At 56.2% G+C, this 27,805-nt stretch overlaps 2 protein-coding genes across 3 annotated transcripts in view; both read left to right on the top strand.

Moving 5' to 3' along the window:
- CUX1 (cut like homeobox 1) overlaps positions 1–25,258 on the top strand; it is a 449,005-nt gene extending 423,747 nt beyond the window's left edge. For both annotated transcript variants that reach the window (XM_023740265.1, XM_023740264.1), the window contains exons 15-23: positions 16,738–16,865; positions 17,587–17,653; positions 18,392–18,504; positions 20,873–20,989; positions 22,134–22,217; positions 22,786–22,842; positions 23,222–23,302; positions 24,065–24,129; positions 24,371–25,258. In XM_023740265.1, coding sequence (XP_023596033.1) covers positions 16,738–16,865; positions 17,587–17,653; positions 18,392–18,504; positions 20,873–20,989; positions 22,134–22,217; positions 22,786–22,842; positions 23,222–23,302; positions 24,065–24,129; positions 24,371–24,440 — 782 coding nt within the window. In that variant the 3' untranslated portion in view covers positions 24,441–25,258. The remainder of the gene's footprint in view (positions 1–16,737; positions 16,866–17,586; positions 17,654–18,391; positions 18,505–20,872; positions 20,990–22,133; positions 22,218–22,785; positions 22,843–23,221; positions 23,303–24,064; positions 24,130–24,370) is intronic.
- A 943-nt stretch (positions 25,259–26,201) lies between these two features.
- SH2B2 (SH2B adaptor protein 2) overlaps positions 26,202–27,805 on the top strand; it is a 23,543-nt gene continuing 21,939 nt past the window's right edge. Inside the window, exon 1 of the mRNA XM_004385952.2 lies at positions 26,202–26,277. The gene's annotated coding sequence lies outside the window, so the exon portion shown is untranslated. The remainder of the gene's footprint in view (positions 26,278–27,805) is intronic.

Here is a 27,805-nt window from a genome sequence, read left to right as displayed (position 1 = left end):
TGTAAGGGAGGAAGGAAAGGCAATTCTCATAAGATTCTCCAGTCTGTCCCACGTACAGAAACTGCCCCCTGCCCGTGCCCTGCCTGCTGCCCTCACCACCACCTCCCCCGCCAAAGAAACCACATCCTTGCTGTCAGTGGCATCGTCTTGACTTTTCGTTTTTGGATGAAGTGACATTTAGCTTTAACAAGACATTTCCAAAGCGCCTAGTCTCCTCCAAAATGCTAACTTGAAAAGTTGGGCATTGTAGGCGAAGAATCCTAAAAAAGGCTAGTGAGAGAAAGACATTAGGCTATGCATAAATGTGCACTTCCCTGTTTCCCCGTTAGTAAACTTTAAGAAATACCTGTGAGTTGCTTTTCACGGATCATTTTCGTTTACTCAGTAATGTTAAGTATAGTCTGTTACTGTAATTTCTGTAGTGTTAGGCTTTAACTTCGACCACAAAATATGCTGTATGCTATGTATCAAGCTTTCTGCGATCAGAAAGGAAAGGTGCCTTATATCCCAATGTCACGACTACATCCCTAGGGAAAATAATCAGAAGCACAGTATGTACGGAAGCATTGGGACTTCCGTTGGTGAAACAAGACACCGTTCAGCAAGACGCCTGGAAGTGGCACGGGGCTGCTTTTGTTCTTACTTCCCCTTTCTCTTTTTCCTTTTTTTTTTTTTTTTCTTGTAGTTTGCTTTAAACAAAAAGCACTTAAATAGATGACTGTGCGTAAAAGCTCTGTGCAATAGAAATTGCTTTTCTTCATTTTTAAAAGATAAGGTATTGCACACCAAATGAACTCAAAGTAAGCTTTAGACCAGGATGATTCAGGTTGTGAATGAGTATGTTCATTGTAGTTCCGTTTGTTCATGAACTGAAGGGTAAACAGACCTCTCCCACCCCCTCCAGTCTCTCAGCCTGCCTCTGCTGACCCTTGAGCTGGGTGTATAGGGCCCATGGGCTCTGGCAGAAGCACTGGCTTGGTGTGGTGGGAGGGCGGGGGTGTTGGTGACTCAGCAACTGAGACCCCTCCCAAGCAAGTGTCTGAGACCACACCATCCCTTCTAGCACTTAAACCTTTTCTCGCTGAGATGGACTAACTGCTACTGACCTGCCAGCGTGCGTGAGGATAATTATAAAAGGATGTTTCCTTGAGGGGAAAAAAAAATTATTTCTATCCTTTTCTATTTATTACTAGGTTAATCATTTGAAGTACTTATCCAGGAGTGTGTTTTGTGTTGTTGTTATCAATGCTTTTGCTATCACTCCAGTAGTTACTGTCCTCTGCTTCCTGCCCCCTCAAGAGAACTGAAGAGTCTGGGAATTTGATGGGGGGGAGGGGGTGGTTCTCCAGCAGAATCAGACACCTATTTCCAGAGTAGCCACCAAAAGCAGTGGTCTTTGTATTTCTAACTGTTTAAATGAGAGAGTTCATGAACAAAAATCTACCAGTGTGAAGAAGTGCCGAGTTGAAGGACACTCGTGTGAGGAGCTGCAGATGAAGCTTTGCAAAGCCAAGTTCAGTTCCCCAAAGCCTCCTAGAGCCTCTGATAAGACTTCTGGGTTCATGAAGTTTCGGTGACCCCTTGTCAGAAAGGGCGTGGCGGCCTGGTCAAGAGTATTCCAAGTGAGAGAGTGGTTTCTTGCAAGGCTCACATGGGTTGCTGTGTTTTAGTTGGTTTATGCTGTTGTTGTTTTCCTTGCATACAAAGTTGGTCAAAACTATCTTGTGAAGCAGCAGTGTTCCTTAGTACCGGCTGTGGCTTGAGACTCATCTAGGAGGTCATGGGGGAGCTCCTTGCTCCTTAATGTGGTGGGCGAAGGAATGTTTGATGTGGAGAAGTTTTCTGTGGCTAGAAGCACAGCCAACAAGACACCCAGTTGCTTGGGGGTGGGGTGGACCTGTGGACCTCAAGCCCTCCCCCGTGGGCCCCTTAGAAGGAAGCTCACCCCAGGTGAAGGTAGGAGCCCTGCCCGCCCCACGGTGGGCAGGAAAGCGGCCTCCTCTCCCAAAGGGCCTGCCGACCATCCGACTCACTTGGCAGAAGCGTTTCCTTTTATGCCATGGCTTTCCCCGTCTCTGAGCTGTTGTTCCTGTCTCTTTGAAAGAAAGCCCTCTAATAAGATAATTGCTCCCATCCCCCGAAGGGTCTTCATTTTTCTCTAATTAGTCTATGCATTTCTCTATCCTGCCGTTTTCTGCCTCTCTTCTTGAGAAAACGGGCATCTCACGTCCCACCCTCTGAGGCCCCTCAGAAAATGCTGTGCATTTTGGAGATGTGAGGACTTGTTCAAAATTCTTAAAGCATTTGAGGATAGCTTGTTATAAAATAAAAGTGAAACAAAGGTGGTTTTCCCCATGTCCCTTTCCACTGAGTAAGAGACCTAGCTCTTTGCATTTGTGCAATAACTACTTGCCCGGAGAGCAGGTAGCGTCACGCTCCTGTCCAGACTACTAACACAGCACAAGACAAGCTCACACAAAGTGGTGGACTTCTTCCTGAGAACTCTTTAATAAGCTCAGTTCCCCCCAGTGTATTGTGGTGTCTTACATTTTAGCAGTATTTTATATTTTCTGTAACGCACTAAGTCGTAGATGTTTTTAGAGCTCGTTTGTTAATACTCACAATCACAGATTTTTTTTTTTTAATCCTCACAGAGACCCAGTTGACCAAAAAAAAAGAAAAAATACAAAAAAAAAAAAACAAAAAAAGCATCATTTTTGTACAAATAGCTTTGAGAAGCCTCTGTTGTGTTGCTGTGACTCATCTCTGGTAACATTTTTATTTCTTGCTATTTGTTTCAACATTAAGAGTCGAAGTTGATCTGGCTGGCGGGGGGTGGGGGAGGCACCCGTCAGCCCCTCGGCATTGTCCCTTCTGTCTTTGGTTAGCCATACGATGTTTGTTCTCAGCACTGTACAACAGTCCCTATATGATATGGAGAAGCAATATCACTGTATGAAACTCACACCATGTATTATTATTATTCACTAGCACCCTAGGTGTGATAATTGAAGTAAATATCTTTTATACAAACACAAGAATGTGTGGGTTGTTTTGTTGTTGTTTTTTTTAAAGTGCTCTGGCCTGAGGAGAAGCAGCAAACACTTTCATTCTGGGTCCAAATGGCACCTCGGGGATGGCCATGACCGAGGTAGCCGTCTCCACCCTCCTGTGCTTCCTTTGGTGCGTGGCGTCCAGGCAGGTGGCGGAAGAAACCGGTGGCCGGGGGTGGGATTTGTGGGGATCTGGGCTACAGCAGACCCGGCTCTGAACCGGCTCTCCATCCCAGCACACAGTAAATGCTCAGTAAGGGCTGTTGTTCATGCTTGCTGTTGTCACCTTTACCGCTTGTGTACCTTTGAACCCTACACTCTCCCTCGTGGCATTGCTTCCTGTCTGTAAAATGGAAATACCATCACCTGGCACTTGGGGCTGTTGTAAGGACCAGGAATGATGGCCGGAAGTGGTTGCAGCCAATAAGTCGGGATCCAATGACTTAGAGCCCCCTGCCAGGTACCTCAGTGGAGCAGCCCTGGCCCTGGCCCTCGCCTCACTTCACCTGCTCTGTGGGGTCTCTTGCTTTGTCCCTGAGTCCTGATGTGAAGAAGGACCAGCCGGGCACCTGTTACCTTGGGGAAAGAGGCGACCGTGTCTTGTGGATTTCTGGAATGGGAGGGCTCCTAAGAAGGGGCCCTTTTTCCAGCCAGGCGGGGCTCAGTGCTGGTGGTGGGAGGGCTCTTCCGAGTTAGCTGCCAGGTTGGTCAGATGTTTGTGACTCTGAGGGTGTTGCTCATGTCAAGATCTGCCGGGTTGGAAAAGAATCATTGTCCTTACTGATGTGTGACTGGTAGGGGAGTGTTATTACTTCATTGTGTACTCATTTGTAGATTTTAGGGTGTGTAGTACGTGGGATTCAGAAGCGTGAGCATCTCTCCGGGTTGAACTGGATTTGATCCTTCCCCCGGTGGGAGACCCCAGAGCATAGGACATAGTTTCCCACAAGCATCAGGTGCTCTCCCTGGTCCCTCTGTCTTATCCGGTCACTCAGGGACATGGCGTATCTAGAACTGCCCCCTCAGATGGGAGAAACTGCATAAAACCATAGCGCTCTGCCAGTTTCAAGTTTTAAAAGCTTAAATCTAACTCGGCTAACATTCTGCTCCTTTTCTGATTGCTAGTTATGCCCCACTTTTTTCAAGTCTGTTAACGAAAATAAAATATAAAATGTAAAAAATCACGTAGCACAAATGTCTTCTTAGCCAGGAAGTCTCCCCACGTGCTTTCAACGTGCGATGGAATTTAGCAACACTGCAATGGCAGGTGGTTCTGCAGGGCTGACTCCAGAGGCAGCAAAGGGGAGTGAGATCTTCCATGCCCTGACTGCGGTGGCTGATGCCCTGGCCCCAAGCACATTGCTCTCGCTCCCCGTGCCTGGTCTTTCTCCCTTCCCTACAGTTAAATGGATCTGAACAAAGTGTTGTGACTTGTTTGATGCTCTGAAGAAACACAACTTGCCGATACAGAGGGTGATGCTATGTGATGATACAATTATTAGCATAAGTGCAGTGATCTGTCTGCTTGTGTTTTAAGAAACCTCCAAGTAGCTGCCTTGGGGTGTTTCTACCTCCTCCACCATCCTAGGGTGCCGCCTTGGGGACACGCAGGTGCTGGCCTCTGCTTCAGTGTACCATTTCCTGGAAGGTGGCTCTGTGGTTGGGAGCCAAGCAGAGAACTCAGACAGCTCGAGAGAGCTGTAGTGATGTTGGCAGGGGCTCATGGCCAGCGGGCCACTGATCTGAGTCTGACCCACCAGATGTGTAGTGAGCAGTGTTCATGGAGCTGGGGTATGCAGTCTGGGCCCAGGCATGGGCAGGTCTTTCAGAGACGCGCCGACTCAAAATGGCAATGGGAAGGAGCTTTTTCAAGCAGAACGGTTTGTGGACAGGTCAAAGCGGAACTGCTCTGATTGGAGTATCATGGAGGCTCCCAGGAGTGAGGTTTGAGGATCCCCGTCATTTTACAGGGGCAGCAGCTGAAGTCAGTTGTAGCAGTCAGGCAGCATTGCACTTGGTTCCCCACATCTCTTGCCAGCTGGTGACTTTGGCCAGCTCTCAGTAGATGCTCAGGAAATCTTCTGAAAAATCTTTTCTGGATTTCACGCCTTTGAGCTTCAGTTTCCTTCTCTATAAAAGGGATGTAATAATGCCAAACTCACAGGGCTGCTGGGAGGATTAAGTGATAATACCTATAAGCTGTTTAGCACAGTGCCCACGTGTTAGTTGTGGTTGTTGATGAGAATGTTGTTATGTCATCGTCTTCAGGTTGCTGGAGCAGCTCCCTCCAGTCAAAGTTGTTTTCACCTTGTGTTAGAGCAGGAGTTGTCCTTGACTCCTGAGCCAGTTCTTGACTCTTCCCTACTCAGAATCAGGTACTTCCACGGGTTTGCCTGAAGACCAGCCACTTGGCTACCAGACCTTACGTCACCACCGGGATATCATGTTGTGCTGATTGGTGCACAAGACGGGCAACAGAGTCCCCCAGATTCAACAGCTCTCTCTTCAGCCCCCTATGGGCTCTGGGCCAAACACTTGGGCCCTGGCTGCTACCCCTGGACTCAGCCACAGAAAGAAAACACCCTTACTCCTCACTCTTGTGGAGGGGGCTGCCTCTTGCTGTGGGTGGGTGGTTTCCTCTTAAAGATCTTTACCTTCTTTGGTTGATTTAAGCGTCTGTTAAGACTAACCCCCACCTCATTTTAGCCAAACACAGAAGCCTCCATGTTTGAGGAGATGGGAGCCCTGAAGAGGTTCTCAACTGAGGGTGATTTTGCCCTCTGGGACATTTGGCAATGTCTGGGGGCATTCTTGGCTGTCACAATGGGAGTGGGTTGCTACTGGCTTCTAGTGGGTAGAGGCCAAAGATGCTGCTGAATGTCTACAATGCACAGGACAGCCCCCCACCACAGAGTTATCTGGCCCAAAATGTCTATAGTGCTGAAGCTGAGAAAGCTGCTGCAGGGTGAGGAGCAGGCAAGGGCTTTGCAGTGCCACTCGGCCCTGCCCAGGCACCTTCCCTTTATTTACTCAGCAGATACTTACTCAGAATACTCTGTGCCCAGCGACGTGCCCCAGGCTGGTGTCCAGCGGCCTCCCCTCACAGCCCAGCAGGGAGGCGGGCCTGGCTGCAGAACCAAGGCCCAGTGCGACTGGCTGGTCCTGTGACTTGTAGTAAGGGGGCGCCTGAGCACTGACTTGGGGAAGGGCTGGAGGGCTTCCCAGGGGAGCAGCCTAGAAGTATGGAGAGGAACTGACTGGGCAGGCAGGGAAGGCCCTCCAAGCTGAAGGCCGGCGCTGCACAGAGGCCAGGCGTGGTGAGTCAGAAAAGCCCAGAGCAGGCGTGCTGGGGAGGGGTGGACGGGGTGATTGTTTCTTGCACTTGTTCCTACCACACCACTGATAAAAACAGCCTAGCACTCCTGGGTCTAGAGGGGGTGCTGCTCTGGGTGAAGACTGTTCTTTCAATCTGATGTCTAGAAGGACTCCGTGTAGTTGAGAGTGCTCTACAGACATGCTTGGAGCGAGGGGAGGGGCTGTGAGACGGGGATGTGCCCCTGCCCTCACTCCCAAAGAAGGATATGCTCCTTGGTGTGGGTGCAGGCTGGCTCCTGGGCTGCGGCACTGGCAGATCTGCAGTCCCAATGCCGCAGAATGGCCTGGTGAGGTGGGGCCAGCTGACCCTGCCAGGCTCTGGCTGCCTCTACTCAGCCAGCCCTGTCCAGCCTGGGCGGCCCTGCAGCCCTAGGAGCCATCCTTCCACCTAGATAAAGCAGGGCTGCCTCCCTGCTGGGTAGATTCCACTCAGCCAGTCTACTAATATGCATTGAGTGCTAACCAAGTGCCACTGCTCTAGGACCCAGGGTTACAGCAGAGAACAAATATTAGAGCTTACCTTCCAATGGGGGCAGACAGATGGTAAACATAATAAATATGTGGATTACAGCATAGGTTGGAAGGGGATAGGACTCCCTGGGTAGTGCAAACCCTTAATGTGCTTGGCTGCTAACCAAAAGATTGGAGATTTAAGTCCACTCACAGGCACCTCGGAAGAAAGGCCTGGTGATCTACTTCCAAAAAATCAGCCATTGAAAACCCTATTGAGCACAGTCCTACTCTGACACAAGTGGGGTCACCATGAGTCAGAGTCAGCTCAATGGCAATTGGTTTTTTAGAAGGGGATAAATGTTACGGGAGAAAAAGAGGTTAAGAAGGATTAGAAGAGCAAGTGGAAGGGCTAAAGTTGTTGTCTTAGTCATCTAGTGCTGCTGTAACAGAAATACCACAAGTGGATGGCTTTAACAAAGAGAAATTTATTCTCTCACAGTCCAATAGGCTACAAGTCCAAATTCAGGGCATCAGCTCCAGGGAAAGGCCTTCTCTCTCTGTTGGCTCCAGAGGAAGGTCCTTGTCATCAGTCTTCCCTTGGTCTGGGAGCATCTCAGCGCAGGAACCTCAGGTCCAAAAGACGCGCTCTGCTCCCGGTACTGCATTCTTGGTGGTATGAGGTTCCCATGTGTCTCTGCTTGCTTCTCTCTTTTATATCTCAAAAGAGATTGAATTAAGACACTATCTAATCTTGTAAACCCCATCAGTATAACCTTATCATAGTGATAGAGTTTAGAACACATAAGGAAATCACATCAGATTACACAATCATACAATACTGGTAATCATGACCCAGCCAACTTGACAGATATTTTGGGGGGACACAATTCAATCCATGACAGTTGTAAATCAGGTGGTCAGGGTGCGCCTCACTAAGAAGGTGACATGTGAACAGAGTCTTGACGGGTGAGGGAATGAGCCCTGCAGATGTCCAGGGGAAGAACATTCCAGACAGAGGCTGCAAAGGTCTGAATGTGCCTGGAAGCCAGTATGGCTGGAGCAGAGTTGCCAAGGGGAAGCGAGGCAGGTGATGAGGTCAGAGAGCTAAGGGGAGGGGCGGGCACATGGGGACTTGTCGGCCACTGTAGGGGCTTGGGCTTTGACTCTGAGTATGGGAGCCGCTAGAAGGGTTGAACAGAGTGATCTGACCTGACTTTTTAAAAGGCTCATGCTGGCGGTTGTGTCTTGACTAGGTTGTAGGAGTGAGGGTGGGAGCAAGGAGACCAGAGAGGAGGCTGTTGCCATAATCAAAACAAGAGATGGCCGTGGCTTGCACCAGGGTGGTGGCAGTAGTGAAAAGTGATTGAATTCTGGATACATTTTGAAGGTAGAGCCAAAACCAGGACTTTGGCAGATTAGATGTAAGGAGCAAGGATGGCCCAGGGTTTTTGGTCAGCCACTGGGGATAGACTTGCCCTTACAGAGAGCTGGGTCAGGGCCAGCAGCTGGGGCCCCTCGCATCCTGAGAATGACACTCCAGGAGCTGTGCGGCAGGGGGTCCTGTTGGGGTGATATAGATTTGGGGAGAGGATCTAGCTTATATTGGCACCTGTTAAGTTGGAGGTGCCAGTTAGACATCTGAGTGGAGATGGGTGTGGGGAGGTATGGGCAGGAGACAGAATCTGGGCGGTCATCAGCTTCTGATTGGCCTGTAAGGCGGCGAGGGTGAAGGAGCATACCAAGTACAGATAGGAAAGAGAATGCGGTCCCGGGGCTGAGCCTCAGGTGCACCAGTGGCGTAGAGCTGAGCAGGGAGGAAAGGACCCAGCAAAGGAAACTGGGAAGGAGCGGCCAGCAGCGGAAGGAGGCTGGAGCCAGCCGCTGACGGGCCAGGGAAAATGAGGGCTAAGAAATGAAGACGCAGCAACGTGCGGAGGTCATTGGCGACCTTGACAAGAGCAGTTTCTTTGGTGTGTGGGAGAAAGCCTGACCAGAAGGGTATAAGAGAATGAGGGAGAGGATTAGAGACTGAGTAGACAACTCCTTGAAGGAGCTTTCTGGCGGGTACACTGGAGTCAAGCGAAGCTGCATGTGTATGTGGGGGTGTGTTTCAAATAGGAGAAATAACGTATTTGTTTGTGTGCTTATGGGGGCAGTGGTGGTTAGAAGTCTCCCCTTCCTGCAGGAAACCTGGGTTCGATTCCCAGCCAAGGCACCTCATGCATAGCCACCACCCATCTGTCAGTGGAGGTTTGCATGTTGCTATGATGCTGAACAGGTTTCGGTAGAGCTTCCAGACTAAGACAGAGTAGGAAGAAAGGCCTAGCAATCTACTTCCGAAAACCAGCCAGTGAAAACCCTGTGGATCACAACAGTCCAATCCACAACTGATCGTGGGGCTGGCGCAGGACCAGGCAGCATTTCATTCCGTTGTGCGTGGAGTTGCCATGAGTTGGAGCTGACTTGATGGCAGCTAACGTTAGCAACAGTATGTGTATGGAAAGGAGAAGCAAGAATTCATGCTGCAGGAGAGAGGGTGGAAGAGACTTCTGTGGGGACACCCTTGTGTAGGAGCAAAGGGACAGAGTCTGTCAGCAAGGGAGGGGTTGCAGCCATCGCTGGTCACCTCTCGGATTACACAGATCCAGAGGTAGGGAGGGGACAGATGTGGTCCTGGCTCCAGCCCCCTCAGAGCCCCTGTCTTAGGCTGGGTTCTCTAGAGAAGCAAAACCAGAAAAGCGTATAAATATATATAGAGAGAGAGATTTATATCAAAGAAACAGCTCACGTGATGGTAGAGGCTGGAACATCCCCAGCCCGCGGATTAGGGTAGAGGCTTCTCCCAATTCACATAGTCGCAGGGGCTGGCGAACCCAAGATTGGCAGGTCGGAAAGCAGGACTCTGCTCATAGGCTGTGAAGATTGATGAATCCCAGGATCGGCAGATAAGCTGATAGCTCAAGTCCCACGAACCAGAGGTCAGACAAACAGGAGGCAGCCACAGGATCCAGAGTGAGCAAAAAGCCAGAACATCTGCTTATATTTGGATGCAGGCCACACCCCCCAAGGAGATTCCCTTGCAACTGATTGGCTACTCACAGCAGACTCAATCATGGGAGTGATCACATACAAACACTGAGAATCATGGCCCATCCAAGTTGACACACAATCTTAACCATCACAGCCCCCAAGCTGAGAGAGACAGTGTGCACTGCAGAGCCCCACTGCTCCTGCCTGGCCTGTGGTGGCTGGTTTAATAACACAGCGTCCTCCACCTTCCGAAAGCAACAGGTACAACACCCCAGGCCTTTGCCATTCAACTCTGGTTGCTCTAAGTTCTGGGCTGTAACTGGTCCACAGTCAGAAATTGTGCCCTCAGTCACAGAGCCCAGTCTTCTTAAGTCTTGACTGTGATATTTGTTTCTTTCTCCCCTCTGAAGAATGCACCCTCCAGGAAGTCTTCCCAGATTCTCCCAGAGGGATGAATCACTGCACATTTCATAAGGGGAGGGGGCTGTCAGGGGGTTCTCCTCACGTGGGCCCCTTTTGAAGGCAAGGGGGTCTCAGTCTTGTCTGAGGCCAACTCTCCACCTGATTCTGAACCTTCCATCTGCCATCCCCTCACCCACATACACACAGCCTCTCCCTCTCCCTGCCTCCCCCTACCCCCAGCTGCAGATACTGTGCTCTGAAGGCCCTTCTCTTGTGCACCCCAACCCCAGTTCTGCCCACGGCTCTGCCCGTCACAGCCAAGCCTCTGTCCAGAGAGTGGGTTCACCCCAGTCCCAGCCCCACAGGCCCCTAGGCCCCACCAGCTGCCTCAAGCTCCCACCACCACCCTCAGCTTTCTATAGCTTGAGACACCAACGACCCCTCCTTGTCGACACTCTATTCAACGTGGTGCCTAATACTGCTTCCTCCTGATATCCCCCAACGTCCTGCTACCTCTTCTCAGGGTCTAATACCTGAAAATGTCATCTCTCTGGGCTTCCTCATCCACTGCTGGGGCTGCAGCAGCCACCTCCCCACCCCAACCTGGAGCTCTCCCCCCGCATCTCCAGCCACTGCTGGGGCGGATCCCACCACTCACGTTGTCCCCCTGGCTGCTCCACTACACCTCATGCACCACAGCCAAGCCTGGCTGCTGCTCTCCCCGCCCGTTAGGGGACCCGTATCAGGTGCGGGCCTCCTGGGTCTGGACAACAGTGGGTCCATGACTCTCTCACCAGAACCTTCTACTGCCTTGCCCCAAGACCCCATGCTTCACTGTCCAGAGAGCTCCCTTACCTCGACTAGGGGGCCTGGCATGGTGCCGACTCAGGCCAGCCCCTCAGTCCCTTCACCACAGCACCCCCATCACAGCCCAGCTCACCTCCTGGCTCATGGCGTAAGCGGGTTCCTCAGGGTCCCACCTACACACGGGCTTCTCAGCATCTGAGCCAGGCTTACCCCTCCTGCCTGGAGGAAGTACCCCTGGCCATGGGATCCTCCTCATCCAGTGCTCCACCTGCCCCACCCCAGTACCCCCTTCCTCTTGTGCCTGCAGCCCCTGCACCCCTCTCTCCCTACGTTAAGCACCTCCTCCCTCAGCTGCCACTCCCCCTTCCTTGCTTTCCATCAAGGTTCCTGAGAGGGTCCTCTGCACTCACCTGTGCCTGTCTCCTCTTTGGGGACAGCGCATTCAGCGTGTTCAGAATCCAGAACCATCCACTGCCCTCTGCCCCCAAGGCTAGGGCCTGCTTAGGACTCCTAAGCCTTCCCGCAACTCCAGAGCTCCTGTCCCTCAGGAAAGCTGCTCCCCCAGACCACAAGGGGGCGCCACGGCGCCCTCACCTCACCTGGCGTCCTGTTTGAGGAAATGCTCGGAACCAGGCTGTTTGTCAGCATCCTCACAGTATTTCCCCATGTCTGGAAATTTCAGACTCTCCCACATTACAGGTTCACCAGTTTTTTCAAAGACACAAATACTTTCCATGACCCCTGCCCATCCCAGGCCAATGGGCTGCATTCACCCACACACACACCATGTGCCGGCCCTTCCCCTCGCCCATCTCTCATCAGCCTTGCTTGACCTGGGGAGAAAATGAGATAGAAAAGCCCTGCTTTGAAGGGCATGGAAGAGTGAGGACAAGGTTAATTTGCAGGGAGTGACAGGCTGGCTATACCAGCTGCCGTGGAGTAGGTTCCAACTCATCATGACCCTGTGTGTGTCAGAGTAGAACTGTGCTCCACACAGTTTTCAATGGCTGATTTTTTGGAAGCGGATTACCAGGGCTTTCTTCTGAGGTACCTCTGAGTAGACTCAAACCACCAACTTTTATTTTAGCACCCGAGCATGTTAACTGTTTGCACTACCCAGGGACTCCACAGGCTGCCTCTACTCCCTGAATATTCCAAATACCTGCCCACCCTCTCACCTTTGTACAGGCTGTTCCCTTTGCCTGGAAAACCCTCCTCACTTGCCCACCGCTACTTGGCAAACTCCTATTCATCCCTCAAGGCCCAACTGAAATATTACGTCTAGAGTGAAACTGCCTGTGCTGCCTGCTGTGCCCCGAGCAGAATGAAGTGCTCCCTCCATGCTCCCACGTGGACTTGACTTCCCCAGGGCCTGCAAGCACCACCCCCTGCCCCCCACCCAGGGCAAGGACCAGGGCTGGGGGATCATCTTGTCGTCTTCCCAATGCCCAGTATGATGTCTGGCACACACAGTAGCTTTCTCAATAAAAGCAACTCCTAACTTACAAATGCCTCCAAAACATATTGAGAGCCTTTCCCCAATGCTGGGCGTGATTGGGAAGCATTTGTGGCCACAGCCTGCTGTCACCTCGGCCTATTCGTGGAGCTCTGGGGAATCGCGAAGGCCTTTGTCCCTCCTAGGCCTTTGTCCCTGCCCATCTCTTTCAGGTGGGATGGCCAGGCTAGGGTTGAAGCACCACACAGTAGGGCAGCCTGAAGACTGAGGCCTGAGACCAGACTGGCTGTGGGGGAGGTGCTGGAGGCTGGGGGTGGGAGGCATCAGCAGCTCCGCCAGTGCCAGCGATGGGCCCAGATGCCCTCTTGCATCTGGCTGAGCTGCAGGAGCACCTCAGCTCTGGCTGGCTTCTCCCGTGGACTGAGCTCTGCTGAGACTGACCCCTTGTGCCTTATCAGAGCTGAGGTGTTCCTTGTCCAAAGTTCTGGGTCTTTGCATCTGTGGCTGCTGCACTTTTCACTCTCTGCTGCAGCAGTGTCACTCAGTGTTCATGTCCCCAGCACCTGCTTCCCTGGAGGGCCCCAGGTGGTCTCCAGGCTTTCTCAGGAAAGCAGTCCTGCTCAACCACTGCCCGGCAGCTGATACAGCCTCTCCAGGGGCCTCTTATCTCCATTTTACAGACAAGACTGGGAGAAGTCAGGTGTCTTGCCCATGGTCACAAAATTCCTGAAAGGTGAGGCCAGAATTCCAGAGAAGACTCCCGCTCAGGCCCTTCCTCAACACTAAGTGGCCTCCAGGAGACGTGACCCCAACTTCCTGGTCTGCATACTCCTTCCTCCAAGGGAGGAGGCAGAGGGAAGCAGGGGCTGGTGGCCAGGGGACCCTCACATGGCAGGCTTGGGTGCCTCTGAGACTATGTCACTGTGGCCCTCGTCATCTCTGAGTGGGGCCTATAACTGAGGCCACACCTCGGGAACGCGAGTGCTGTCTCCCGACCTTCTCATCCACCACTCCCCACCCCCAGCCCCCATCTGGGTGAGGTTCCAAAGCACAGCTCTGGGCGAGGCTGGGATCCCAGCTGGGCTCCGCTGCACCCAGACGGTGTGCAGGGCCTCCCCGTGCAGCCTCAGCTCCTCCTGCGCACCTTCCCCAGACCTCCACTCCCAGACGGTGTGCAGGGCCTGCCTGTGCAGCCTCAGCTCCCCCTGCGTGCCTTCCCCAGACCTCCACTCCCAGATGGTGTCCAAGGCCTGCCCGTGCAGCCTCAGCTCCCCTTGCACACATTTCCCAGACCTCCGCTGCCAGACGGTGTCCAGGGCCTGCCCACGCAGCCTCAGCTCCCCCTACACGCCTTCCCCAGACTTCCACTGCCCGCCTCTGCCCGGCCTCTGCTCTGTGCTTCCATTCCTGCTGTGAGTGCATGCCGGCCAGCCCTGCATGTCACCCAGAGCCACCTCCCCTCTGCTCAGCGGCTCCCCCAGAGTCTGGGCCAGCATAACAAACTGGCCCTTGTGGGGTGACTGGGCCCTGTCTGGGTGGGGGCCCTCACATGTTCACAGGGCCCCAGCAGGCACAGAACAAATGCACAGAAAACCCAGCCCGGCACCCCGTTGCCTCCCCTAGGCCCACAGATGGCCACAGGAGCTGTGAGTCACTCCTGCCCCGGGGACCCTGGCCAAGACCACGCTGGGGGTGGCCTTGGGCTGCTGGCTGAATTGTCCCTCCAGCATTTCATGCAGTGCGTTGGTCCCCTCCGTACATGCTGCTTGCACCCCTCCAAGGACTAGCGTCCATGCTCCGTAGATTCCCCCTCTCCCAGCCCTCTCTGCCCTGTTCTCTGGGTCCGCATCACCTGAGCCTGCGTTCTCTGGGCTCAACACCTTCCACTGGTCCCAGGGTATCTGTCCACACCCTCTCCCCACATCATCAGTCCCAACACCATTTCTGGATAGGCTCCGATTATGGACACCCACCCAGTGCCCCTTCCTCAGTCCAGGCCTCCCCTGTAGGCTCCCATCCACCTCCCTCCTAAGCATGGTGGTGCAGCAGGCGGCCCTGCTCTCCAGGCCGGCCTGCAGGCCTGGGACCCAGGACTCCATGCCCAGACCGGCGGCCATGCAGAGGCGTAACTAGGGTATGGCAGGTGTGGCAGGTATTGCACTGAGCAGTTTCTGTTAACCTGGTACAGCCAGAGGCGTATCCATGGAAAATGGCGCCTGTGGAAAGCACTGAAATTGCACCCCTGTGCAAACACCTGACACCCCTCTTTTAGATAACTTTACCGTAATATCAGCTGAAAAATACAAGTCAAGCTCATTAATCTTTTAATTAACACATTGCCGGGCTTGAGAAAGGCCGGTGGGCCGTACTGGGTTAACAAACTGCTCGGTGGTGCGATGCGCCCGGGGCCGTGCAGTACCCTAGATAACACCACTGTGGCCATGGCGTTTGTGGTCTCCCCCTGAGACTCAGAATCGGGTCCTCCCTTCTTCCCTGGACTCCTCCCCCAACACAGGACCCTGCTTAAAGCCCGTGGAGGCCACGCAGGGCCTACAGGCTGAAGGCGAGACCCCAGCCCTGCACACAGTGTGCTCCCTCCTTGGCCTGGCCCTGCCCTCAGACCTCCTCCCACACCCCACCTCAGACCCCTCACTCTGCCACCTACTGACACCTCCTGGCTGCCAGGTATGAAGGAGGGGCTCAGCGAATGACTGGAGCAGGAAATCCACTTGGAGCCATCTAGGCAAGGGGCCTGAAGGAGTCAAGTCCCTGGTACAGGGGAAGGACTTAGACGTAGCTGGGGTGGACACCCTGGGTTTGGTCCCAGGCCTGGCCAGATATGGCCACGTGACCGTGGGCAAAGTTAGCATCCCTCTCTCAGCCTCCGCTGTTTATCTGTAGAGCAGAGATCATCTTGTCTGATAGCGCTTGGAGGTGTGGGAAGGGCTTGGCGTGCGGCAGGCACCCAGGAGATGGAGCGGGTGGGCATGAGGCGGGGCTGCCCCCGCCCTGGTTCAGGGCACTGAGCCCAGCCAGGCTGGTGGGACAGCTGCTCAGCAGGCCGCCTGGTGACTGGCGAGTCCATTGGGGAGGGCACAAAGGCCGTTTCCCTGAGCACAGCCCACAGCCTGGATCCTTTGGGCGTTCCTGAGGCCGCAGTGCCCCCTGGTGGCCAAGCTGTCTGCCCCGGAAGGACAGCGCCAGGCCTCAGGCCTCAGGGGCTTGCTTGTGAGCCCCACAGCTCTGCCACTATTCTGTGTCTGACCTCTGAGCAGGGTCTGTTGGCACTAGTTTGCAAATAAGGCCCAGACCAGGCTAGTCGGCTGCCCAGAGTCACACAGCCTACCAGAAGTAGAGCCAGACTTCGAGCTCAGGTCCGCCTGGCTCCCGGGCCACTGCTGTCCCCCTGCCGTGGCTGTGAAGGCACCAAGGGGTGTCTACCTGGGGAGGCTCAGGACTTCCTCAACATCTCCCACTCTCCAAAAGGGCAGGAGAGTCTCCAAACAGAATTCTTGTGAATTTGCTTTGTTGTAAAAAATGACATGTGGCTCCTGGATAGGGGAGAGAGTGGGACTGTGGGTCAGCGCCACCCCCACCACTGCCACCATCTCCACCATTGCGGCTGGGGTGCAGTGCGCAGAAAGTTGGGAGAGGGGCCCAGTAAGTCTGGTGTCAGCTCCAGATGTGGGACCCTCACCCCCGGGTCTGAAGAAGGACTGCCTCCTGGCGGCCCCTCTCACACCTTCGTCGCCACTCCTGCCGCCAAGGCCAGCAGCACTAGGAGAAACCTTGGGGCTCATTGAGTTCAACCCACTTGCCCTGCTTACAGTGGGAAATAAGGCCTGGAGAGGGAAGGGGCTTAGGGGCACCTAGCTGGCCACGAGCCGAGCCAGGGTTGGACTCATGTCCCCTAACTGCCTAGCCTGGCTCCCTCCCCTGCCCAGGGTATTCCAGGAGCACAGGCAGTGTCCTGAGCCCCTAGTGGCCAGGTCTAATGGTGGTCCGTCCGTTAGGCGGTGGCAGGTGGGGAGAGGGCAGCTGGAGCTCTCGGCCTGGGTGCTGTCCAGCTTAGAGAGTGTGGGTTGGAGATGCAGAGAGAGGGGAAGGCACCACCAGGCCCACCAGGCTCGCTCTGATGGCCGTGTCTTCCTCTGGCCACAGGGCGCTGTGCGGAGCTGCAGGTCCAGGTCACTGAGGCAGCAGCCACAGTGGCCGAGCAAAGGGAGCTGATTGCCCACCTGGAGCAGGACCTCAGCACCATCCAGACCATCCAGCGGCCCGACGCTGAGGTGAGCCCCCGCCCCACCCCCACGCCCAGTGCTCAATCAGCCGACTCCCCAGGGACTCCGGCCTGATCAGTCAGGCAGCTGGTGTCACCTGCTCCTCCTCAAGGCCCAGAGGGGCTGCCTTGCTGTCCCTTGGGCTCTACCCACTCACTCCACACCCAGGCTACCCACCCCAATTCAGGATGCCCGGCCTCAGGGCAGACGGGCAGGCCTTCCTTGAGCCAGCAGCAAGCCCTCCCCGCATTCCCCTCCTCACCCCCACCCTCACCCCACCCCCCCCTCACCCCCTTGCAGGCGCTGGTTTGGGCCTCTGCCCTGGAGCCCTGGACAGAGGCCCTGCAGGGTATCCACCCAGCTCATGGTTAGAGGAGCTGAGGCCCAAGCCCACAGAAGGCAAGCGCCTAAAGGGCCTTCGGGTCCATCCCATCACCTCAGGGCTCATTTCATAGATGAGTAAACGGACTCCAGGACAGACGCCAGGCTGCCCCATCCCACGGCAGGCTGGCTGCCAGAGCCAGGGTCCCCAGGCCTCCTGATGCGTCAGAGCTGAGTGGCCTCAGGAGTAAGACCCTGGCCTAGCCTTGTCTTCCATGGTAGCTCATACTGGGCATCCGGCTCCCGGCCCCTCTGTGGCACCGCTGTGCCCAGGCCCCCACCACCAGACAGCGCCCACTGCCTGTGCCCCCATCTGCTGTTCCCCCTCCACCTTCTCCTGTCACTGCAGGGAGCAGCAGAGCACAGCCTGGAGAAGATCCCCGAGCCCATCAAGGAGGCCACCGCCCTGTTCTATGGTGAGGAGGGCCTGACCCCTGTCCTGGCCCAGGCCGTGGGGATGGGGGTGGAGGAGAGCAGGTGGTGCAGCCTGAACCCTGATCCCCAAGAGCTCCTTCCAAGGCTAGGGCCCCCACCCCAGCAGCGCCAGGGCAACTGCAGGTCCAGGGCAGCAGCCCAAAAGAGGGGGTGAGCCTCCATCTGCCACTCTGGGACTTTGCCTGCCACCCCACCCCTCAGCCCTGCCCTCTCTGGGGGTTCTCGGCACTGAACTGCGGCCACGGAGCCCTACAGTCTACAGTGCCAGAGGGGGGGTGGCCTCCTCAGGTGCTGCGGCTGCAACTTGGAGCTGCTGGGCCAGGACATGGTGGTGGGGGCTGTGCTGATGGCTTCCCATGCCCCTCAGTGTCCCTTTGCTTCCCTGAGGGCGGTTGCCTAGTCCAGCAGAGGTGGGGGTCCCGGATCTAAGGACAGAGTGGGGAGAGAGGGGCCTGGGACAGTGCAGGAAGGTGAGCAGGAGCTGTGCTGGAGCCTGCCTGGGGCTCTCACCTCCTCTCCGCCCCATTCACATCCTCCCAGTTCCCCCGGCCCAGTCCCTTCCCTGACCTGCTCAGCACCAGGTGGTCAAACACCCGTGTGGCTTCCACCCCATGGGACACGTCCAGAGCTCCCTCGGGCTAGGGCCCAACCTGAGAGTCCCATACCTGGGCTCTACCTCCTGCCACCCCAAGCCACTGTCCTCATCATCTGCCTCTTAGGACCTTCAGCACCAGCCAGTGGCTCTCTTGCCGACGACCAGGTAGGCTCACTGCTGTCCATCATCTCCAGCCAGAGGGAGCGTTTCCGTACGCGCAACCAGGAGCTGGAGGCTGTGAGTCGCCCCCTTCCCCATCCCACCACTCCTTGCACCTGAGGACACAGTGGGCTTGAGGGAGAAGATGGTCACAGCCAATAACCACAGGGGGATTAGTACTGTGCAGTCAGGGAAGGCTTCATGGAAGAGGGCATGCCATGCTTGGCTTTGAAGGAAGAACCAGATGGTCACACTATGTGAATGGAGGCAGGGGGCCAACGAACCAGAAGGGATTGCAGATGGTGCCTGGGCTGCAGGAAGGAGCTAAAGGGAAAAAACACAGGGCTCAAGAGTCACCAGCTAGTGCCCCCCTGCAAGGCCAGGGCACATGGGCTTTACCCTGCAGGCAGGGGGCACCACCAAAGAGCTTGAACGGGGAGCGACACTGTAAGAATGGAGGGAGAGAAGAGTCACCAAGCAGCTCGTTCAGGACAGAAGTCTGGACCGGGAGGACGAGCGGGGGTGGGTACCATTGTCCAGGTCAGGGCGAGAGTGAAAGAAGCAGCAGCAAGGGGTGTCACAGATGGAGGGCTGAGGCCACGTCATCCCCAAGAGGACATGTGGGCATCAGTGGCCAGAGGTGACACTGGAGGGGAGCAAGCCAGGGTTGGTGTCTACACGGGGTGCAGTGGAGCCCTTGGAGTGAGTGAGGACACTTGGGAGGAGAGATGTCTTGAGTTCCACTTAAGCCGTCCCTGTGCAGCAAGGTGGCTGGGCACGGCAGTGCCCCCACCCCTCTGCACACGCGCCTCAAAGCACGACAGGCTACAGGCGAGCAGGGAGTGCTCATGGCTCACAACGTGAAAAGATCGGAAAGTTCTACCCTTTTTTAAAGGTTTTTTTAAAATGTAGCCTTTTTACTTAATTTACTTTAAGCATGTAACAACATTTTGATTTTAGTAACACTGATTTCCATTTTTGTAATGGTTTTTCTCCCGAGTTTTTTTCAAGGACTCTCCCTTTTAAAGTGTACTTTGCTGTTTGCTGACCTCGGAAGGGCGCACAAGCCCCTTCTGATACAGGGGTTCTCTGTATCTGCATGTGGTGTGTGGCTTCGGGCTGGTTTTCTCTGTGTCAACTTGGGATTAAGGGGTGTGGTAGGGTTAAAAGTCACAGCTTTGTGGTGACAAGGGAGCCCTGGAAATTCTGGTTGTTGCAGCCACAAGTGCTGGGCACACAGTCATCCTTTAAACAGAAAATCCAGAAGTGTGAGGGCCCAGGTGAGAAGGCAGAGGAGCTCCTGGAAGTGGCATTGTCCTAGTCTTGGGATACTCGGCTGCCACCCATCCCACAGAGCAGGCCCACGACACCCCTGATCACTCTCACAGTGGGGGCAGGAGCCGGGAAGGTTTTTGTTGGTGTTCACAAAGGCACTCCTTGGGCTGATGATGGAATTTCTAGACCCTTCCTCTCCAAACCCAGCGTTCCATCATTGGGTGCCCGGGGATGTCGCTGCCTGAGGTTCCCAGGCTCAGGCCTGGGGAAGGCAGGCATCGCTGAGTACCCCAGAAGGCCAGGCTGACAGCTGTGCAGTGGCAAGGGCGGACAGAGCCATCAGATGGGACCCTCGTGATCCATGCACTGGAGCCAGAGGCTCTCATTGCAGGACTCCCCAGGGCCCATCGTGGGACCTGGGGATAGCCACTGTGGACTACCATGCAGCCCTTAAAAGAAGGCCTTCAAGACTGATTAACCGGGGCAGGAAAAGCAAGAGCAGAGCAAGGCTTATAGTATTCTACCTTTTGCTTTGGAAATGTAGACTTCTTACCATGTATTTTTTTGTACCGTTTGAATTTTGGATAGTGTGAAGGAAACACCTTTTGGAGCATTTGAATATAGCGTATGAGTCCGTTTCTATGAAACATCCCAAACAGGCAAATCCATAGAGACAGAAAGCAGATTAGAGGTCGCTGGGGGCTAGGAGAGGGGAGGAGAGAGTGTGACTGCTAATAGGCACAGGGATTCTTGTGGAGCTGACAGAAAGATTCTGGAATTAGATCATGGGGATCGTTGCACAACATTGTGACTATACTGAAAAAAAAAAAATCACTGAAGTGTACACTTTAAGATGGTGACGTTTATGTTATGTGGGTTATCTCTTAACCATATTAAAAAAAAAAAAAATACGGAAAATAACAAAACCTGAAGAGACCTGAACAGAGAGCTGAGACTTCTGCCTGGGGTGGGGTCACGGGCGGGGACAGGGTGCCTAGAGTGAGGCAGCTTTGAGCAGGGCCTGCTGGTCAAGCAGACATCCATGGGCAGAGAAGGGCTCTAGGTGGATAGAGCAGTACCTGTGCCAGGGAGGACCCCTTGCCCTCCCCACCCTTTCCCCTGGGCCCTGCTGCTGCCCGCCTGCCTGTGCCCACCGCCTGCCTGCCCACAGGAGAGCCGCCTGGCCCAGCACACCATCCATGCCCTGCAGGGCGAGCTGGACAGCCTGCGTGCCGACAACATCAAGCTCTTCGAGAAGATCAAGTTCCTGCAGAGCTACCCAGGCCAGGTAGGTGCCCTCCCCAGGCTCAGCCAGGTGTGCCAGGTGTGCCGCCAGGTGTGCCAAGCAGGGGAGGGCTGCTCAGGACACTCCAAGGCAGGAGGGTCAGGCAGTGACCCGCTGTGCAGCGCTGGGCCTGGGGGACTTCCAGAGGCCATCTGACTCCCCCTGCCAGCCCACAGTCCTCCCTCAGCTGGGGAGAGGCCCCCAGAGTAGAGCGCTTGTGAAGGTTCCTCAGAACCAGCCAGGAAGTGGCCAAGTACAGTAAGCGGCAGGGTCACAGACCCCAGGCCAAATGTGGGTGGTCCATTAGCTGACCCCAGGATCTGGGAATTTAATCCCAGGATGTGGAGCATCAGGACAGGCCCTGGAGAATCTGTTATGTTTGAAACTCACATTAAAAAATCCCAGAATTTGGTCCAACACTTCACACACCAATCAAGAGAATGCAGCAGAAAACCTAGCCACTCCTTCTCAGCTGGGAAGGCCCATCCCTGGCCCCTTTCAGCCCCCAGCCTTCACAGGGGACCACCTTGTACACGAAACGCCATCTGTGAGCTGTGGGGAGACAGGGTGGGTGGCAGAGAGGGAGGGAGCAGTGACATTTACTGCAGGGGCCTCCCTGGAGACAAAACCTTCAGCCATTACCCCCATTCCCACCCATTGGAGTTGCTCTTTGGCCACTAGAGGGCGCCCAGACTCTGTGCAAACTGGTACCACAGAGGAGGCTGGTGGCAGGGGTTCTCCTCTCCCAGGTGGGCCTGCGACCCACAACCACCCCCACACTCCCAGCACACCCAGCCCAAACCTGCCTCCCTGCACCTGGGCCCAGCCCTCTCTCTGGCCCACTCCAGCGCCCTTCCGGCCTTAGTTTCCACATCTGTGAGGCAGGACCGTGCCCTGAGGGTGCTGTGGTCCTGACCTCAGAGAGAGACCTCTGACCGCGGCCAGTGTCCCTGCGGCACAGCACAAGCCACCTTCATGCTGTCACCCTGGGACCCTCTCCCAGCTCTGGGATGTGGGGCCCCCCTCACCTTTTGCAAATGAGAAAACTGAGGCTCCTGTGACCTGACAGCCCTGGCTTCCCTCACACACTTGCCTTCCTGCTGTCCCCAGCGGACTGACGGTCTCTCCTTCCTCCCTCCCTGCACAGGGCAGTGGCAGCGATGACACGGAGCTGCGGTACTCGTCCCAGTATGAGGAGCGCCTGGACCCCTTCTCCTCCTTCAGCAAGCGGGTGCGTGAAGCTGGCTTCAGGCAGGGGAGGGGTATGCTTGGCTGACCCTGTTCTGCGCAGGCCCCAATCATTCAGTCACCCCTCCCCTTGTCCCGACCCCACCAGCCTGTCCATCCCCTCCTGCCCAGCCTCGCTGTGCCTGGTCCTGCACACCCCAACCTCTATACCTATTCTGGCACATGGAAGCCCAGGCTGGCCCAGAGCAGGCATCGGGAACAGCTGCTGGTAGCTACATGAGGGCATGTGTCGGGGAACAAATCAACACCAGGCATGCACTCGGGGGGCAAGAGACAAGCAAAGAGCCAGGCACAGCACCCAGTGTCCGGGGACCCATGGTGGGGCCCACCACCTAGAGCTTCCCTCGTCCCATGTATTGGGCTGTGGAAGTCCTGATGGTGAAGAACATTCCCACAGGCAGAGCCGTCAATAGAATGGGCCGGCGCACAAGGGACAAGTGGGAGTGGGCACCTGGGGAGGCCCCTGGCAGCCCCTCTAGGATTCTGGGAATGGCGGGGCAGGGCCTGTGGGGCCCTCTGGGGTCCTCTCCTCCTCATCCCTTCCCCTTCAGGAGCGGCAGAGGAAGTACCTGAGCCTGAGCCCCTGGGACAAAGCCACCCTCAGCATGGTAAGTCCTCTGCCCTGTGCCCACCCAGGACGGGCCTGAACATGCCACTTGCCCTCCAGTCCAGTCTGGACAAGCCCAAGGGACCTCAGTGGCCCCTCACAGGTCCTGCCCATTGTGGCTGTGTGACCTGGGACAGAGTCCCTCCCCCTCCCGACAGCTCCTACCATTCTCAGTAGGTCCTGGAGTTGGGCTGCAGGGAGTGCCATCCCTTAGAATTCCTTGTAGCCCAAGTTCACCACCTGTGATGGTGGACTGTGGACCCAGCTGCCTGCTCCTTCCTTCCCCTTGCTGCCCTGGGCCTTCTCTGCCTGAGCAGCCCTGTAGGAGTGGGTGAGGCCTGCCCCACCCCACCCCACTCCATACCTTGGTTGTTCCCCAGGGGCGGCTGGTTCTCTCCAACAAGATGGCACGCACCATCGGCTTCTTCTACACACTCTTCCTGCACTGCTTGGTCTTCCTGGTGAGTGCCTGGTAGGCTGACAGGGGTGCATTCACCACTCTCCCCAACCTTCAGGGGCAGCAGAGACCTTGTTTCTGTGGCTGAAACAGTGCCTGAGGGAGGACCTGGCACCCAGGCCTGCCCAACCCACACCATCGGCTTGTGGCCATTTCTCTCTCCTTCAAGGGCTTCACCCGCCCTGAGGACTAGGAGGGCTCCCCATCTGCCCTTCGCCCGGGGCACGAGCTGCCTGCCCTGTGGAGAGGCTCAGGTGACTCCATCCAGGGCCCAGCCAGGGAAGGGCTTGGTAGGGGGAAGGGCCCCGCGGGAGCGTGAGGCATGAGGAGAAGCTGGTCCAAGTCCACCAGGGGACATCCAGGGGGCTGCCAGCAAAGGGGACATAGTTGGTGGTACAGTATGTGCAGAGGCCTAGCGACGCCTGCATGTCACCGTGCCTGTTGAAGGCACCAGCCTCAGGGACCCTGCCCCCAACCAGGCCACAGTCAACATGACCCCTACTGGGCTCACCTGGGCTCCAACGCCGGCTTGGATAGAAGCCCAGGGTCCAGCAGGTCCCGGCCCTGCCAGTGGCATGCCCAGCAATGTTAGGGACGGTGACTCCATGCTGGGCCTCTGACCATCTGTGAAGCAGGCAGCACAGGAGTGGCTTGATGGCCCCCCCACTACCCTGGGCCTGGGCCACGGGAGCCTTTGTGCCCTGGGAGACTGCAGGAGTGGCTGTGAGGCAGGGTGGGCAGCTCACGGTATCCCCACCCCCAACAGGTGCTGTACAAGCTGGCATGGAGCGAGAGTGTGGAAAGGGACTGCGCCACCTTCTGTGCCAAGAAGTGAGGATGCCACCCTGGGCCCCGGCACCACCCTGGGACCGCCACCTAGTTCCTCCATTAAGTCTCCTGCTGCCCCAGCCTGCCACCATGGGCCCCAATTCTGAGCCCCCTCAGCTCCCACCCTGTCACATGCTGTACCCCTTCTCCGCAATCCCAGAGAGCTCCCTGCCCCCCTCCTCCCACACACACATTTCTCTCCTTTTTTCAGTCAGTCTCAGCAAAGGTTTCTGTGGCCCCACAGGTTCGCCGACCACCTGCACAAGTTCCACGAGAACGACAACGGGGCAGCGGCCGGTGACTTGTGGCGGTGACATCTGGGGCCTCCCCCACGTGACAGTGATGGCTGCATTCCCCACCCCTGCTTGCTCAACTGCTTCTAATCACTTAGGCTTCCCTGGAGATAACCCCTTGGAAACTGTCCTTGCCCTGGGCTCTCCTTGAAAGAATGTCTCAGCCATACCAGACCCCCAAGTCCATAGAAACCCCAATGCCCAACCAGGCTGAGCCCAAGGGGCCCCCTCAGGCCCCATCTCAGACCTGACTTAGGCTCGACCCACAGCCTCACCTCCGGCCCTGGTGGCAGAGACCTCCCAGTCATGACGCTGGTTGAGTGACCACTGCTTCTGCCATGGGTAATGGAGTTTGGATTCCCAGGGCTCTGGGATCTCCTTGGGTTCCCCTGGGCCACCCCCTAAGAGGTGGAGGGCCCTTTTCTTTCCAGGCCAGCAGGCTGTAAGTCCAGCCGCCACCTGCCTTTGTCACTGAACACCAAACATAAGGTCTGACAAGGCCTGGTCTGCCCACTGCCCTCCTCGCCCCCAAGAAGAGGAAGAGCCTGAGAGGGCGGATCTGTTTCTGTTACCCTTCCCTGTTTCCAAGACCCACTGTGATTTTTGCTTTTTTCTTTACATGACATTCTGGCTTTTAGGTGAGGAGGAATCCCCAGTGAGCCCCATGCCCAGTGCTCCTCAGACCCAAGGACGGGTCTGAGAGGCTGAGTCCTCCCAGTCAAGCAGAACTGGCCGTGGGCCATCCTAATAGGGCCACCTCGGGGCCACTGGGTGACCTTCCTAAATTAGAGCTGTGACTTGCGCTTTGAGCTTTGCACATTTGGAATAAACACATGGTTGCAGCCATACTGGATGCCCCAAGCTCTGTGACTCTGGGGCTGCCCTGGGGGTTGGGAGGCTGGTGGGTGCCTGCAGCGCCACCCGGGGAGCTGGGGCTGGAACTGCAGCTGCTCTGTTGATGTGGACATGGCCCCCGGCACACTGGAGGCCTCACCCCCTCTTCCTGTTATTCCCACAAGTGGATCTGGAGCTTTGTTAAAACCCAAACCCACAAATTCTGAGTTCTCTTGAGCAGACAAGCAACCCTATCAAAGGGAGAAATCCATTCCTCTATTCAAAAATGCCTGTCACACCGGTGGCTACAGCTGGGTGAGTCTATGTCAGCTCCTGGGGAATCCCTGCTTCCCTTCTTGTTGGCCCTGGGCCATCCTCTCAACATCTAGAGTGTGCCCCTTGCCTTTGGGCCCCTGTATGCCACCAAGCCCCCTGAGTGCCAGCCTTGCAGCAGAACTGCCCTAAGCCACAGGTTCTGGGTGCCTCACCCCCAGACCAGCCCCTTCATGTGAGTCCTCTCAGACCCAGAGGGAGGAGTGCTTCCTCTTGGTCTGTGGTGGCTGGTGTTAAACCCTACTGCCCAGGTAGCCCACAAGGCTGGCTCTAAACCTTGCGGTCCCACCAGGCCACAGTCCCCCTGAGCTATCTCTGTCTCAATCTTAGTCCTGAACAGCCTAGAGCTTGTGCGTCCAGGGGTCCTATCCCCAGCACCCCTCATCGTCTACTCCAACAGAACAGCTTCCAGCCCAGATGGACCTGTTGTCCCTGACCCCATTCCTGTTGCCCCATGACAGCTGCTCTTGGCCAATCACGCTCCCCTGCACCCCCCTCCCCTGCCCCCGCCCCACCACTTCCACATCTCCCACCAGTTCCTCCTTGTGGGTCAGAGTCAGTAGGCAGCCAGCCCCTCCTCACTTCCTCCTCCCTGGGGACCAGAGCTATTGTCCTGCCCAGAGCTTCACACCCAGGACCTCCCTGGCCACTGGCAGCCCACCAGCGGAGCTCAGCCCACCAAGCTGACCAGGTTAGTCCACCGTGAGCCAGGCTCTCCCTCTCTCTTCCAGAGGGTAGGGTCCACAGCCAGGCCACCCAGGGTGTGGAGCCTGCTTCCCTGCCCCCTACACACCACTCCCGGCTCATTCATAGCTCTCCTGGTTCCCAGCCAGGCGTCCAGGCCTGTGTGCAGCGCCAATCGATGGCTGGGCCACCGCCTAAGATTTCATTAAGTGTTTGCTGGCCAGGGCCTGTGGGGAAGCAGCTGAGATGTGTGTGGGAGGGAAGGGGCTGGGTACCAGGGCCCCAGACAAGGCCTGTCTTGCCTCTTGTCCCCTGGAGGGCAGTGCCAGGGCTGGTACACAGGGGGTGGGGACTTCAGGCCTGTCTCCACCTTCACCCACCCACTGTGCCTCTCTAGGCTCCCACCTTTTCCATTTGTAAGGATAAAAACCCTTGCCTGTCCTGCTTGCTGGGAAATGAGAGATGTGAAATGGCTTTGGGGAAGGTTAAAGGGCTCTCTACAAAGATCAGAGGTCACTGTGACTGGGGGAGGGCAACAGATGGAGACACTCCAGGCTAGCAGAGAGATCGTGGCAGACCACAGAGCTGCCAGAGGGGTTGGTGAGAGCAAAGAGGCTGTCCTAACTGCCTGCAGGGGACTGAGGGCATGGCAGGGGCAAGGCAGGAGCACAGGGAAGACAGAGCTCAGCATCCCCACTCTTCCTGAGAAGCACCTCTGAGCCATCCACTTCCACACCTGATGCCCATACTCCTCTCAGACCCCTTCCAGGCCTGCAGGAGCCCCCTCTTCGTAGAAGCCCTTAGGGGACCGCCGACACCAGAGGTCAGACCACAAGTTCCCCAAAGGCCAGCAGGACTCCTGGTTTTCTTGGCTGGACTCATCTTTGCCCTAACCTAAGCCTCCATTAGGGCTGGGTCTCCAGCAGACCAGGAGTCAGGAAACGAGGCCTGGGGCACCCCATGACCTCGAAGTTCTCCCCATCGCGGTGAAGGCTGGGAGGTGGGAATCGTGCTCAGGAGGGATTCCCCTCCCTGTGGTCCCGGGGTGATTTCCTGACTGCGAGGGCTGGAGAGAAGGGGCGTAGTGCTCGCCCTCCGGATTTATTAGAACCAGACGTCGACTTCCCCGTTGCGACATCTGGGCCTCCCCGAAGCTCCCATTGTCCCCGCGGCGTAGGGTCTGGTCACAGCAGCTCTCCCTGAGTGGCGCCCATCATCCAGGAGCGCTCCGTGGGCGTCCACGCCCCACACACCCCACCGCACAGGCCACCCACCTGGCCCCCACCCGCCGCACTGTCGGGGGGGCCACTACTCCAGGCTCGGGAGACACCTCTGCGCTATGACTCCCGGAACTCGCTCATCGCCCCCTCACAGCCTGCATTAGCCGGGGGGGGGGGGGAGGTCCGACGCCTGGCCTTGTGCCTACATTGAGCGCTGGGAAGGGGATCGAGGCCAGCTGCCTAACTCCTTGAGCCCCAGGCTTAGCCCTCCGCCGTAGCCACGGATGCCAGTAGGAAGCGAGCACCAGGTGCCGG

The sequence above is a fragment of the Trichechus manatus genome, unplaced genomic scaffold (assembly GCF_000243295.1).
Source record: "Trichechus manatus latirostris isolate Lorelei unplaced genomic scaffold, TriManLat1.0 scaffold00151, whole genome shotgun sequence".
Classification (NCBI taxonomy): Eukaryota; Metazoa; Chordata; class Mammalia; order Sirenia; family Trichechidae; genus Trichechus; species Trichechus manatus.
This window is presented reverse-complemented; position numbering and strand designations above follow the sequence as displayed.